Source organism: Grampus griseus (genome assembly GCF_964374135.1).
Source record: "Grampus griseus genome assembly, chromosome: 12".
NCBI classification, from domain to species: domain Eukaryota; kingdom Metazoa; phylum Chordata; class Mammalia; order Artiodactyla; family Delphinidae; genus Grampus; species Grampus griseus.
Window position 1 is genome coordinate 51,560,904 of NC_139006.1, and position 13,053 is coordinate 51,573,956.

The 13,053-nt window shown below is 44.3% G+C and overlaps 1 protein-coding gene across 7 annotated transcripts in view; it reads left to right on the forward strand.

The window, feature by feature from the left end:
• Nucleotides 1-13,053, forward strand: part of FHOD3 (formin homology 2 domain containing 3) — a 494,140-nt gene that overhangs the window by 306,067 nt on the left and 175,020 nt on the right. For all 7 annotated transcript variants that reach the window (XM_082667774.1, XM_082667775.1, XM_082667777.1 and 4 more), the window contains one exon: nt 6,211-6,354. In XM_082667774.1, coding sequence (XP_082523900.1) covers nt 6,211-6,354 — 144 coding nt within the window. The remainder of the gene's footprint in view (nt 1-6,210; nt 6,355-13,053) is intronic.

The following is a 13,053-nucleotide window of genomic DNA, read 5'->3' on the forward strand; positions in this document are numbered from 1 at the left end:
CTGAGCCAGCGGCAGCACAGAGCCAGTAGCATTTGGGACGGAAGCACAGGGCGTTGATGAGGTTCCCACCATCTAGCGTGTGAAGGTGCTTGCCTTCGTTGAGGTCCCACAGCTTGGCCTGGCCATCCTTGCCTCCAGAAGCACGGAGGGGTCCATCTGGAGAGATGGTCACAGTGTTCAGGCAGCCTGTGTAGCAAATGTGATTGGTCTTCAGCTTACAGTTTATCAAGTTCCATACCTAATTTCTGTTGTTTTAAGCCTCTCAGTTTGTGGTACTTTGTTATGGCAGCCCTAGGGAATTAGTACATGTGAAAGTCTAAAATTTGCCCTCTGAAGAAGAACCACATCATGTGCACCCCCGTGGCGGGAACACCCTTCAGCATGCCTCTTTGCAAGAGAAAACCCTTTACACCCACGTGTGGCATGTGTGCAACGTGTGCTGGTGCTCATACCTGTGAAGGCCTGAGAATCTGCATGCTTTCTGTGCTTTGGTTCTTTCCAATGAAACCGGAAAGAGGGTAGCGAGAATTTTATGCCTGCTCGCCCTATCAAGATGTCCCCTTGAAAACATTTTCCCTTAAGAATATAGATTAGCAAGTTTTACTCTAAGGAAATCATTCACAATCAGACAGAAAAGCAAGCACCCTGTTCCACGGCTTACTGACTTCTGACTGCTGGGGGCGAGGTATGGATTCCTGAGGGCGGGTCCCGTCCTCCTCCTGTGATAGTGACCTCACCCTTGTGCTCCTTTTCCTCCCATTACGTCCTCCCTGGTCACCAGCTTGTGTCCGTCCTGAGAGGTGCTCTGACCGTGGGTCCCATGCTGACCTGGGACAGCCCACTCTCAGGACTGGAGCTCCTTCATCCCGGTGCTTGGGCCCCTTCCTCATTAATAATTGAGGGAGGGTGGGGTTGTTTCTCTTCCCTGGACTCCAGACGCTACATCAGCCACCCCAAGATCCTCCCTTTTTGTGCCCCAGGCTGCCGGGTGCAAGCCTGAGGACCAACTGCAGTGATCATTAGTTCTTCAGAAAGGACCCAGAATCTCTTCCTGAAATGTAACTGGAGAAACATTTCCCCTGATGACTGGGGACAAATTAGTAGAAAGCAACATAATTATGAAGAGTAATTCTACTAGATATTAAAATGTTGTGCAAACTCTAAGGATTAAAACAATGTGGTCTTGACTCTTTCCTCAGCAGATGGCTGGAGCAGAGGGGCTGTGAGACAGACCTCAGTGCACAGGATGACTCATCCTGTGATTGAAATCCATAGGGATGGTCAGCTTTATTCATGACTGGGAGAGGTTTTGATAAATGGAAATAAACAAAAACATACTTTGACTGTATACCAAAATAAATTTCAGGTAGATTAAAGAGTTCAGTGTAACATATCAAACTGTAGAAAACTGAGGAAAAACTAGAGGTGAAGATTAACTGGTCTCTAGTTGCCGAATAATAAAATAGTAAAACCAGCCAAAAAGATTCCAAAGCAAAGGACTTAAATATTTCACTGTATAAAACTATAAACTATAAAACATCTTATTTTAAAATGAAATCCAAAACAAAAACTAAAGGCAAGTGACAAACTGGGAAATTGTTTGCAAAAAACTGGGCAGAAAATGATACTATCCTAAATATATTAAGAACTCAGTTGAAAAATGAATGACATTAACCCTACTAAGATTAAAAGAAATATATAGTAAAACAACAAGCCATTTTCTCCGGGTCACATGGGCAGTGATTGCTTTTTAATGAAATGCCGCTTGTTGATGAGGTCACAGGAAATTTCCTACAGTCCTGGTGGGGAATGGGCATCATTTTTCTGGAAGATAATCCTAAGAATTCGGTTTTTATTTTCAAAGCTCTTTGTGAGTTGATTTTACCATGCAATTTGAAAGCAATTTTCTGTTGGTTTTTGAAGATGAAGGTCACCTATTTCCTGTCGTTTTCAGTCACTGCCACTGTTTCGGAAAACATTAAATTCAGCAAAAATGGCATTTTCACTCTTGCACAGTGTTTTCATTGTAATGCTCTCCACGTTAGTGGTAGAGGCCATGCTTGGCTGTGTAACGATCCCAGCAGCAGCCGCATGGCGTGGGCATCCTGCTGCCAATCACTGGCAAGGACCCAGCACGTGTCACACTCTCCTTGGCACCATAAGGCATCTAACGTCCAGGAATTCCTCACTTTCTCTTCTGACAGTTCCGTCTCATCTTTTGTTCTGGGCCAGGGGAAGTCCAGGAAGGTCCTGAGGACATGATTCTAAGTGTCATCCTTTCCTCAAAAAGGTCAGCAGGCCGCTGGCACCCACACTGGGTTTGTTTTCTGTTGTTGAACTTTAGTCACGTTTATCGTTCCAGTGAGTAACATCTTCTGAGATCCCAAACATCATAACACATTGAAATGCTAATATGGGTCTGGAAAAAATTCAGACTCTGAAATGTGGGAAATTATACTGCTTTTCTAACTTTTCTTTCAGCAAGATGGAAGCTGGCCTAATAACATGGAATTCAAAACATTAACATTTTTATGACAAAACAAGGGTATGAAATTCTAGCCTGCTCATGGTTCTGAAACTGAAGTCTGCTCCCCTTGTTAAACAGGGAGATTAATGAGGGGTTCCAGGATCCAGACTAACGCCCCCCTGAACTCTCCCCACACCCCCAAACCATGTCTTCAGAAGATCTGAGGGAGCGTCAGAAACGAACCGTTTCTCACCGTGCAAGCTGAAATTGCATGGTGCCCTGTCCTGATCCAGCTGCAATCTCCTAGGTGGGATTCCCCGCTTTGGGGGCTCAGATATTGACCACCTTGTAGAATCAGATGAAGCAGGTGGGGGGCGGGGGATGAGTTACAAGAGCCATTACCATGGGGCTGGCTTGGAGCGTTCAGGGAAGGTGACCCCAGGGAGCCCTGGGGAGGGAAGCTGCTCTAGCGGAGCCAGCGGGTGAGTTACCTGATGGGATTCACACTGAGCATTTGTTTTTAGATTCGATTATATTGTTTTTTTTAATTACCATATAGTAAAATTGACTTTTTTCTCTTGGTATTTAGCTGTGTAAGTTTTAACACATATATAGTTATGGATAACCTTCACAATTAGCATATAGAACGGCTCCATCTCCCCTCAAATCTCGCTCATGTTATCCTTTTATAATGACGTCCTGATCACCTGTTCATGCCCCTGGCAACCACTGATTTATTCTCTATCACTATAGTTCTATTATTTAAAAAATGGGAATCATACAGAATGTGACCCTTCGAGGCTGGCTTCTCTCACTCAGCACAGCGCCTTAGAGATTCATCTATGTTACTACGCGTATTAATAGTTTGCTCCTTTCTGCTGCTGTCTAGTGTGCCATTGTATAATATAAATATGCCTCCAATTTTTATCTCTTCATCCACTGAAGGAGATTTGGGTGCTCACAGCTTTTGGCTTTCACAGATGCTGCTGCTATGAACACTTGTGTACAGGCTTTCACCATACTGGTTTTACCCCACGAGAAAGATTTGATGGGATCAGTGAAAACCCAGGGACTGGAAAATAAAATGTCCTTTAGGACAGAGATTTCTCCCTCTGAGAGAGGCTGTAAAGATTTACTTGTCACAAACCCTGGCAAGACAAGGTCTAAGAGAAACCAGGAAGGGGGTCCTGAGTGTCGTCTGAGAGTGAAGGCGTCAAGAGACAGTTGCTCATAGACGTTTCTGGAGTAGCTGCCTCCTTTGCCAGAAATAGGCACCTTAGCAGTGATTGTCAGGGTAGAAATGGGAGTTCAGGGCCCAGGAGGGGTGGGAGTGTGGCAGGCAGCATTTGCTGAACATGTCAGAGAATCAGCTGAAAAGAGGTGAGTGTGTTTCTGGGCTGCACAGTCCCCTCCCCGTGCAGGCGGAGAACGAAGCTGTCTTTGACAAGATCAAGTGCATTCAGGGTTGTATGGCCATGGACTAGAGAAGCTGTCTTTGATCGTGGTGGAAGGCCAGCTCCCCTGCAGCCACCCATGAAAGGTGGTGGGACGTGGGTGTGGCTCAAGCCCACATTTTCACCGTGGAAATAACAGATGTCCTCTCAGTCAATACCCTCAGATCTGGGCCTCTTATTAAGCGAGGGCTCTCTGATCTGTTTGGTTCTACAGACCTAATTATTTAATAGAAATCTCCCCACCAACCCATTATGGTTGGGCTTGCTAAGGCAATGGGGACTAGGTCCAGGAATTTAACCTCCTGGAAACTTCTGAGAGAAGGAACCTCAGTTGACTCTCAGCAGGGAAAAAAGGGAAGAAGAAAGGAGGGGAACGGGGAGGTGAGGAGACTGCCAGAGGCCCCTCTCTGTGCCCATCCTACCCCCCACCCCCAACCCCACACTGCGGTGTAGAAAGTTTTGAATCTAGCCCTGAATGTCTACTCACCTGTGATTGGCAGGTCAGCGGTCAGTCAGGGCACCTCCAATCATTAGCCCTGCCCTGGCGTTTGTATCACCATTTCCCTCTTCTCATCTTTTAACAAGTTCTGGAGTTTTCACTAAAACCAAAAGGTGGACTTGTTCTGATAAGAGGGTTCTTTGGACAGGTGTGTACTTTTTAAGTTAACTCAGTGGACTGCTATCTGCTAACGCAGCAGTGACTGCCTTGCCCGGCATCTGCAGACCCCTATGTGTGCTTCCACACTTGGCCACTTAGGTGTGAGCACCTGTTTATTTATTACAGCTGCTGACTGGTTCACAGCCTCCTGTTCTGTTTCCTTGCTGGGGCCCCTGATGGATTAAGCTGTCGCATCCCAGTTCTTTTTCTTCAGTGTCTGGTCTCAACAGCAGTGAGTTGTATCCTGTTTGTTCAGCATAGAAGGGAAACAGCCGTTATTTGGGTTATGAGTAGAGACATTCTTTCCAATATTAATAGCCCCAAAATAGAAGTGTTAAAAGAAGTTGGTGCTGTGAGATGATCCTTAAGAAAGTACTGGTCTTTTTTCTTGCAAGACAAGTCACCATGTTTAGAGTATTTTTGAAATGCAATAATAATGAAATAAATAGGGAGTCGAGACCTTGAAATTTCAGGCCAGAGTAGTTTGTGTAGATGGCACAGGTGTGTGAGGAAAGGAGACCGGAATAGCAGGTCTGAGCGCAGGGTTTTATTAGTTATTATTTAGTAACTTCCTGTTACCTCAGGCGAATCCTTCCCTCCCCTGATTTCATCTCCCTCGTTTATAAGATAAGGGACTTTGAGTAAATCACCTCAAGGGTCCTTCCGGTTCTAAGCAGAGGGCTGATCTGAGCTATCATCCTTCTTTTAAGAGAAGCAGAACTCACAGAGAAGTCAGCTTTTCCTTTCTTGGGTTATCTTTTTGTCTCTTGGTTGCCGCTTTGAAATTTCTCATGTTTTCCTAAATGTCTTAGACCAAGGGGAAGGCCTGCCGAACTGAAAGAAAAGGGAGTCATTCAGTTGTCATCACTCCAGCTGTTGGTAGATCAATCTTAACGGGAGTTTTTCTGATCACTGGGTATGTTAGTTTTCAATTGCCGTAGAACACATTACCACAAATTGAGCAGCTTGAAACATCCCAGGCTTATCACCTCACAGTTTCTGTGGGGCAGGGTCCAGGTACCACCTCGCTGGGTCCTCTGCTCACAAGAGTCTCACAGGGCGGCAGTCAGGGTGTCACCCAGGGCTGGTGTCTCGTCTGAAGCTTGGGGCCCCCTTCCGAGCTTCTGTGGTTGTGAGCAGAGCTCACTTCCTTGCAGCTGTGGGACTCATGGCGGTTTGCTGCTGCTTCTGGGACAACAGGACAATCTCTCTTCTAGTCTCTGTGCTCAGAAAAGGCCTAAACCCACTTTTAAATGGCTCACGTGATTAGGTCAGGACCACCCGGCTACTCTCCCCTTTGATTAACTCAGAATCAACTGATTTGGGACCTTAATGACATCTGTAGAATGCTTTCACCTTTGCCATATAATGTCACCTGATCATGATCATGGGAGTGTCCTCCCTACCCTCAAGGGGAGGGAATTGTATAGCACCTGTATCCCAGGGGGCGGGATCCTGGGGTTCATTCTGCTTACCACACTGGAGAAGCTTTTTCTCAAATGAACTTAGCATCTGTTTGCTTTGCCCCACATTGTTACACTCGTGGCCACTGGCTACCATGCAAAAAATGCCCTGAGAGCCTTGTGACCGTCCCCTAAGACATGTCTGTGTCCTGTTCTTTCTGCATCCAGACCTTGTCAGGATTGCCAGACCAAGACACCTTCTACGATGTGGTGGACTGCCTGGAGGAGCTGGGCATTGCAGCTGTGTCCCAGCGGCACTTGACCAAGAAAGGGACTGACCTGGACTTAGTGGAGCAGTTGAACATCTATGAGGTAACAGGATATGTGTATGCCTTTTGTAGGGCCTCATACAGCCTGGACAAACGTCAAAGGCTGAGGGAGACATACTCTAGACCAGTGGCTCTGAGTGTGATGTGGCAGCATCTGCAACACCTTGGAACTGCCAAAACGCAGGCTCTCAGGCTCCGCCCCAGACCTGCTGAGTCAGAAACTCCAAGGGTGGGCCCAGATTGATTAATTGCTATTTTATTTTAAAGAACATTCATTCCGAATGAGGGGTGGTGGGGAAGGAGGCACATAGATCGTGTTTCTTATCCTCGGATAGGGGTGGAACTTTCGGCAGGGCTCTATATAATTTGTAGGGTCCAGTGCAAAATGAAAATGCGGGGAAAAAGTGCTATTAAAGATACTAAACTTTTCACTTTCTTCTGCTTTCTCTCTCACCTTGTCATGGTGGGTTTTTTTAATTTGCTAAAAGTATGTACGCATTGAAGACTATTTGGAAAATACCAAAAAGTGTAAGAGAAAGAAACCGCCCATGATTTTATTACTAACCATGGTTAACGTTTTGGTCTGTTTTTCTAGTCTTTTGTAAATGCATAGACTATGAACTCCGGAGATAATAGTGTGTATACAGTGTTGTGTCCTGAATCTTTATTAGTAAATATTTTGGAACCATTTACTTTTGTCATTGACTTGTCTTCAAGAATTTCATTTTATTAGGAACATAATAGCCTGTCTGTCTGCAAGAACCTTAATACATATAACCAGTCCCCGTTTTCTCAGATTTAGATTGCTTCCAAGTTTTTGAAAATGATAAATGCTGTTATAATGAACAGCTTTATTCATAAATTTGTGTGCACAGCTAGAGTCCTAGGAGGGATATTTCCCAGCTGAATGGCTCCATTGTGATCTTCACTGGGTAGAAGTGGAGAAACTGACATGTAACTCATTACTTCCTTAAAGTTACTGTCATAATAAATGACAAGCTGAGGAACAGAACAGAATTATCTTTGTATGATCTTAGGAAAAATCAGTGGAAACTGAGCCAGAGAGATCTGCTGTCAGAGCATAAAGCTTCCCACAGCTGGCCAGCTCTTTTGCCCCTGCTCTGGGCATCTTCTCCTCTAATGAAGCCTCACTTACCCAGTAATCTGCTCACACTTTCATGTTTTATTATCAGTGGGTGGTGGAGGAGTATGTTCTCATGGCTCCTAAGAGACAGGATAAAGTAGGAATTAAGTAAGAATACTAAAGATGGAGAAGGAAGGGACTAAAGACAGTTGGCTCACATCAAGGTAGAAGGACGTTTCCCAGTACATATACCTCCCTTTCTTTACCCCCTTCCCCCTGATCAGAGCTCCAGTCTCTGAGACTCTGCTCAACCAGGGGCTTATATTATCATAGCTTTGGATTCTGTGTGGTCAGTGTATATCAGAAGATAGCATAATGCAGGTGAATTTCCTACTAGTGAACCAACTGGGAGAGCATTTTGAAAAGTAGCCTGGATACCTCCCCCAGAAGACTACTTCTGGTTTCAGGGCATACTTTCTCTCCAGTCTACCTGACTCTCAAGCTACCTCCCCATCTTCCTCTTTCCATTCATGCCAAACGTTTTAAAAGATGTCCTGTGTTCACAGTCTTCCTTTGGTCAAATGGCATTTGCTTAATTTTTTTTTTTTTTTTGGCGGTACGCGGGCATCTCACCACTGTGGCCTCTCCCGTTGCGGAGCACAGGCTCCAGACGCTCAGGCCCAGCGGCCATGGCCCACGGGCACAGCCGCTCCGCGGCATGTGGGATCCTCCCGGACCAGGGCACAAACCCGTGTACCCTGCATCGGCAGGTGGACCCCCAACCACTGCGCCACCAGGGAAGCCCCATTTGCTTAATATTTTAACATTAAGAACATATCATTCACAAATGTAGATTATATGTTTCACTCAAAGAACAACAAAACAAACACCCATTGTGATAGTTAACTTTATATGTCAGCTTGACTGGGCCACGGGGTGCCCAGATATTTGATCAAACATTATTCTGTGTCTGTGTAGGTATTTCTGGATGAAATTAACATTCACATTGGTAGACTGAGTAGTGAAGATTGCCCTCCTCCCTGTGGGTGGGCCTCATTCAATCTACTGAAGGCCTGAATAGAACAAAAGGCTGAGCAAGAGAGAATTCACTCTCTGCTGATGGTAATGAGCTGGACATAGTTTGCCTCTTACCTTTGACCTCTGGCTAGAACTAACACCATTGGCTCCCTTGGTTCCCAGGCATTTGGACCGCAGATCTTGGTACTTCTCAGCTGCCATAATCATGTCAGCCAACTCCTTACACTAAATCTCCATGTATATCCTATTTGCTCTGTTTCTTTGGAGAGCCCTCATGCACTCCTGTATTTAAGAAGCAGAATATTACCAGTAACTCGGAAGTGTCCTTGATGGTCCTTCCTGGTGTCATCCAACTAATTTCCAGCACTGTTCTCTTTTTTTTTTTTTAATAATTTTGTCTGAAAATAACTTATTCTGTGAGCTAACACAAAGGATCAGATTATCAAATAAGAGTTGACAGATCTGAGATCTTGCTACCTATAGCAGAGCTATACTAATCTATCTAGGCTAATAATTTCCAGAATGCAGAGGTGCAGAGACCTGTGACTCCCAGGTCTTTTATTCGTATATCAGACATGTGCTTTCTGACCCAGAACAATAGATGAGGTCTCCAAGTGTGGTTCACGCGTCACCTCGCCCAGTGAGTAATTTGCTTCATAACTATGAAGGCTCTCTACTACATAGTCCAGAGAGTCATGGCGTATAAATCCATAAATTCTGTGTTTATTTAGTGTAGGTGATCCTTAGCCAATCCTACCCTGCTAATTAAGGGCATTCCAGAAACAAGCACTCTCATTTTAGCAAATATCATCAGGCTGTTTGTTAGATAGTCTAGTTATTAGCATATTTACAAAAGATTAGATGGGGTCATTGTCTTCTTTCTTTCCGCGGAAGCATCACTACTACAAAAGGAGTGGAGGGATCACAGCCCAGTTGTTTTAACTCCTTCCTCCCAGTCTGTGTCCCTAAACAACATATTAATTTTGTCTTTTTATAAATGGAACCATACCTTTGGTGTCCTCCTACAGTTTCTCTTTTTGCTTATTGTTTTTGAGACCTACCCATGTTGTTATGTGAAGTTCTGGTTTGTTCACTTTCACTGCTGATGAATATATCCCAATTTATTTATCTGCTCTTCTCTTGATGGATGTCGGCTGGTTACAGTTTTGTTGCCATGACAATGCTACCATGACCATTCTTTTCTGCGTGTGTGTGCGCGCGCGTGCCCAATACTCTTTATGTTTACATATCAATTCTATACTCGCTTTGTAAAAATATTTAGAAGTTTTTCTTCTTTCTCTCTGCCCTTGTCTCTGGTCTTTGATTATTTGATAGAATTCCCTTGGGAAATTGGGTGGCCCTGTGATGATGATGATGATGATGGGGCAGAGGAGGAGTGTGTGTGTTTGTGTGTGTGTGTGTTGGAGGCAAGAGATCGTTGGTAACTATGTTTTTTCTATGGGTATTGGTCTATTTAGACTTCCTATCTTTATGTAGATCAGTTTTTCTGAATCATATTTTCCTAGGAAATTATCCACTTTATCTGGATTTTTAAACTGATTACTAAAGAGATACATAAATAGTCTCTTAGGAATGTTTTTAATTTCCTCTTGTTCAGAAGTTATTTTCCTTTGTTAATTTTTGTGTTTGCAATTTCTCCCTTTTTTTCCTCTGGGTTAACTAGTGGTTTGTCTGTTTTGTCGTTGTTGTTAATTTTGACTTATGTATGATTTTCAGTGCTCTTCTGTTTTGTAACCCAAAACGTTTTTATCTCTATAATTTCCTTCTTTAATTTTCTTTCAGTTTACTTTGTTGTTCTGTTTTTAGATTTTTAAGTTGTTTATTTACTTTATTTCCTTTTATCCTTTAACCATCCTCGCATTCCTGGACTGTAGCCCACTTGGTCATGATGTGTTCTTTTGTAAAGTGTGCTGTTGGAATTCTGTTTGATACTAATTTATTTAGGATTTTTACGCGAATAGTCATAAGTAAGATTGGCCTCCCTCTCAGCCTCCCCCCTCTTCCTTTCTTCCTTTTCTGTATGCCGTCCCTAGTAGCTTGGGCATCACTGTTATGCTAGCATCATAAAAAGATGACGCTGGTGGTCATGAAACCACTTTTGTATGTTGCTCCTGTAGAATGCACTCCCGGCGACTATGTCTGTGGATGTCTCCAGGGTACCTCTCTGATTGTTCCTCCTCGATGTCCTCCCGTGGATCTTTCTTCTCTGTCTCTTCCCTTTCAGTGTTGGGGTTTCCTTATCAAACCTCCTCCTCTCTCAGTACATGCAGCCTGCACTATGATTCACCCAGTGAATTCAGCAGCTTTGGAGGCTGGTGGCTGATACCTTGACCCTGAGCTTCCTGCCAAGACTCCTGGCTGCCTGACCCTCTGCCTGCTTGTCTTTTTGTATTACGTTCATTCATTCATTGAGGGTATGTCACATACTCTGCTAGGGCTGAAAATACAGAGCTAGAAGATCTGTCCCTGCCCCAAGCAACTTTCATTCTGTGGTCTAAGACAAGCAGGTGGCTGGTTCCCCCAGCAGCTAAATGTGATGGCACAAGAAGGGACATGGAACATGCCAGAGGAGCTCAGATTATGTCAGTCACAGCCACCTGGAGGCTGCATGTGACATGTATCCAGCCCTAACGAAACCTTTTATTTTTCTCCCATGACAAAAACAAAAATCCCACACAATCTGTTTATTTCTCCATGTCCACAAAGAGCACAGTCTCCCAAGTTACAAACCCGGAGCTGTCCTGGACTCCCTCCTCTCTCCTCTGTCCCCATGCTCGACAGTCTGATTGCTGAAGACTGTGATTTCTTCTCCATTCCCCTAGCTCAGGCCCTCATCATTTCTTGCCTGGATTATTGCAATATCTTCTCATTCTTTTGTTCCTCTATGAATCCATTCATCCAATAGAACTTTACTGAGCACGTACTATGTGCCAGGCATTATTCTAGGCCCCAGGACACAGCAGCAAACTAGACAGACAAGGCCAGTGTCCTGAGGGGATACACATTCTCATGGGGTGCAGACAGTGATCAAAGTACGTGAGTAAGCTGAGGATCCAAGATTGCTGGCGTGTCTATGAAGAAAAGAGACAGGATGAGGTAGAGGTGAGACACTGAGGCAGGGGGAGGAAGGCCCATCTGAGGTGGTGGCCTAAAGAAGGACAGTGACAGAGGGGAGAGTAGTGGAGGAGCTCAGGTTTGGCAGGTGTGAAGGGTTGAAAGGAGGTGTGATGACGGGCAGGGCCTGGAGAGGTTGGCACCTGCAAAGTGGCATCCCCTGGAGGCTTCTCTGCTTATTCCCTCTTCCTAACTCCCTGCAACTGAAAACAAGGGATCCTCCTGGAAGTCAGATCTGACTACGCCATTCCTCTATTGAAGAAAATAAACAGGAGTGAAGAATGAATGAAAAACCTTAAAACCTTTTTCACAGCCCGTGGGATGAAGCCCAAACTCTTTGAGTTGGTACGAGAGCTAACACCGTCTGTGGCCTTCGTGCTTCTGTGGCCTGTCTCGGGTCATTCCTAAGATGTCTCTGAAGTTTCAGCCACACTCAACTTCTTCTGTTTCTTGAACGTGAAAGGCAGGTCATCAGGGAGCTTCCCTTTATCCATTCTCCTTGCTTTGCCTGGAGTGCTCTTCCTTCCCATTCTCAGGTTGGCAAACTCCTCCTCCTCCTGTAGGAGTCATCTCAGATATCCCCTCGTCCGCAAGGCCTCCCTGACAAGGTAAAAGGAGTTCCTGCTACTTGTCGCCTGCACTTTGTTTATAACCCAGGAAGGAGCACTTGTCTGTGTCCACACCTCAGACTGAACAGTCCTCAGGTCGCACTTGTCTATCTGTTTGCCTTTGTCATCTGTCTCATTCCTCTCTAACCCCTTCGCCCAGCAGCGCACCTGCCCAGAGTAGAAGTTCAGTGGGCACTTGAATGAAGGTCTCTTTTAAATATCACACATTTTATTAACAGATGCTGGGTTGAAGGAAGGGCATGATTTAATCAGAAATCAGCTACCTTAAAGGGGAGATGCTTTGAGTAATCACTCAAGGTGATTACTGAATGCTTGGAGTACCAGGTAGAGTCAGGATTTTTATTCCTTTCTGAAAATTAATGCAGTTTTAAAAATATTTAGTGCCACAGGACAACTAAGTTCATTATATGCAAGGGCAGCAAGGAGGCCTATAAGCAGTGCCAATATTTTCCTCACAATAGACTATGAATGTTTTCAAGCCATTGTAGAGACCTTGATTGGGTTTCTAGAATTCTCCTTAATAGTGGAGGATGTCTGGTGACCATATGTACTGGACTTTCTGGGGAATGCTCAATTCCATGTAATTTAATTCCATTTTAGAAAGGTGATTTAATCCATGTTTAATTAAATTCATTTGAATTTTTATAGCTTTGAATGATTTTTCAAATACATAAATTCACGAATCAAAATAAATAGTCTTTTGTCAGATTGTATTCTAGCTTTTGATTCTGAAAATGTGGTCCTAGTAATGGCAAAGGCATCTTAGGGATGAAGACTTTGGGGGTGAGGGGGTGACTGTTACTGTCAGGAATAAATAACTTATAGATCCATTCTCTTAAAATTCTTCCTTTATCAT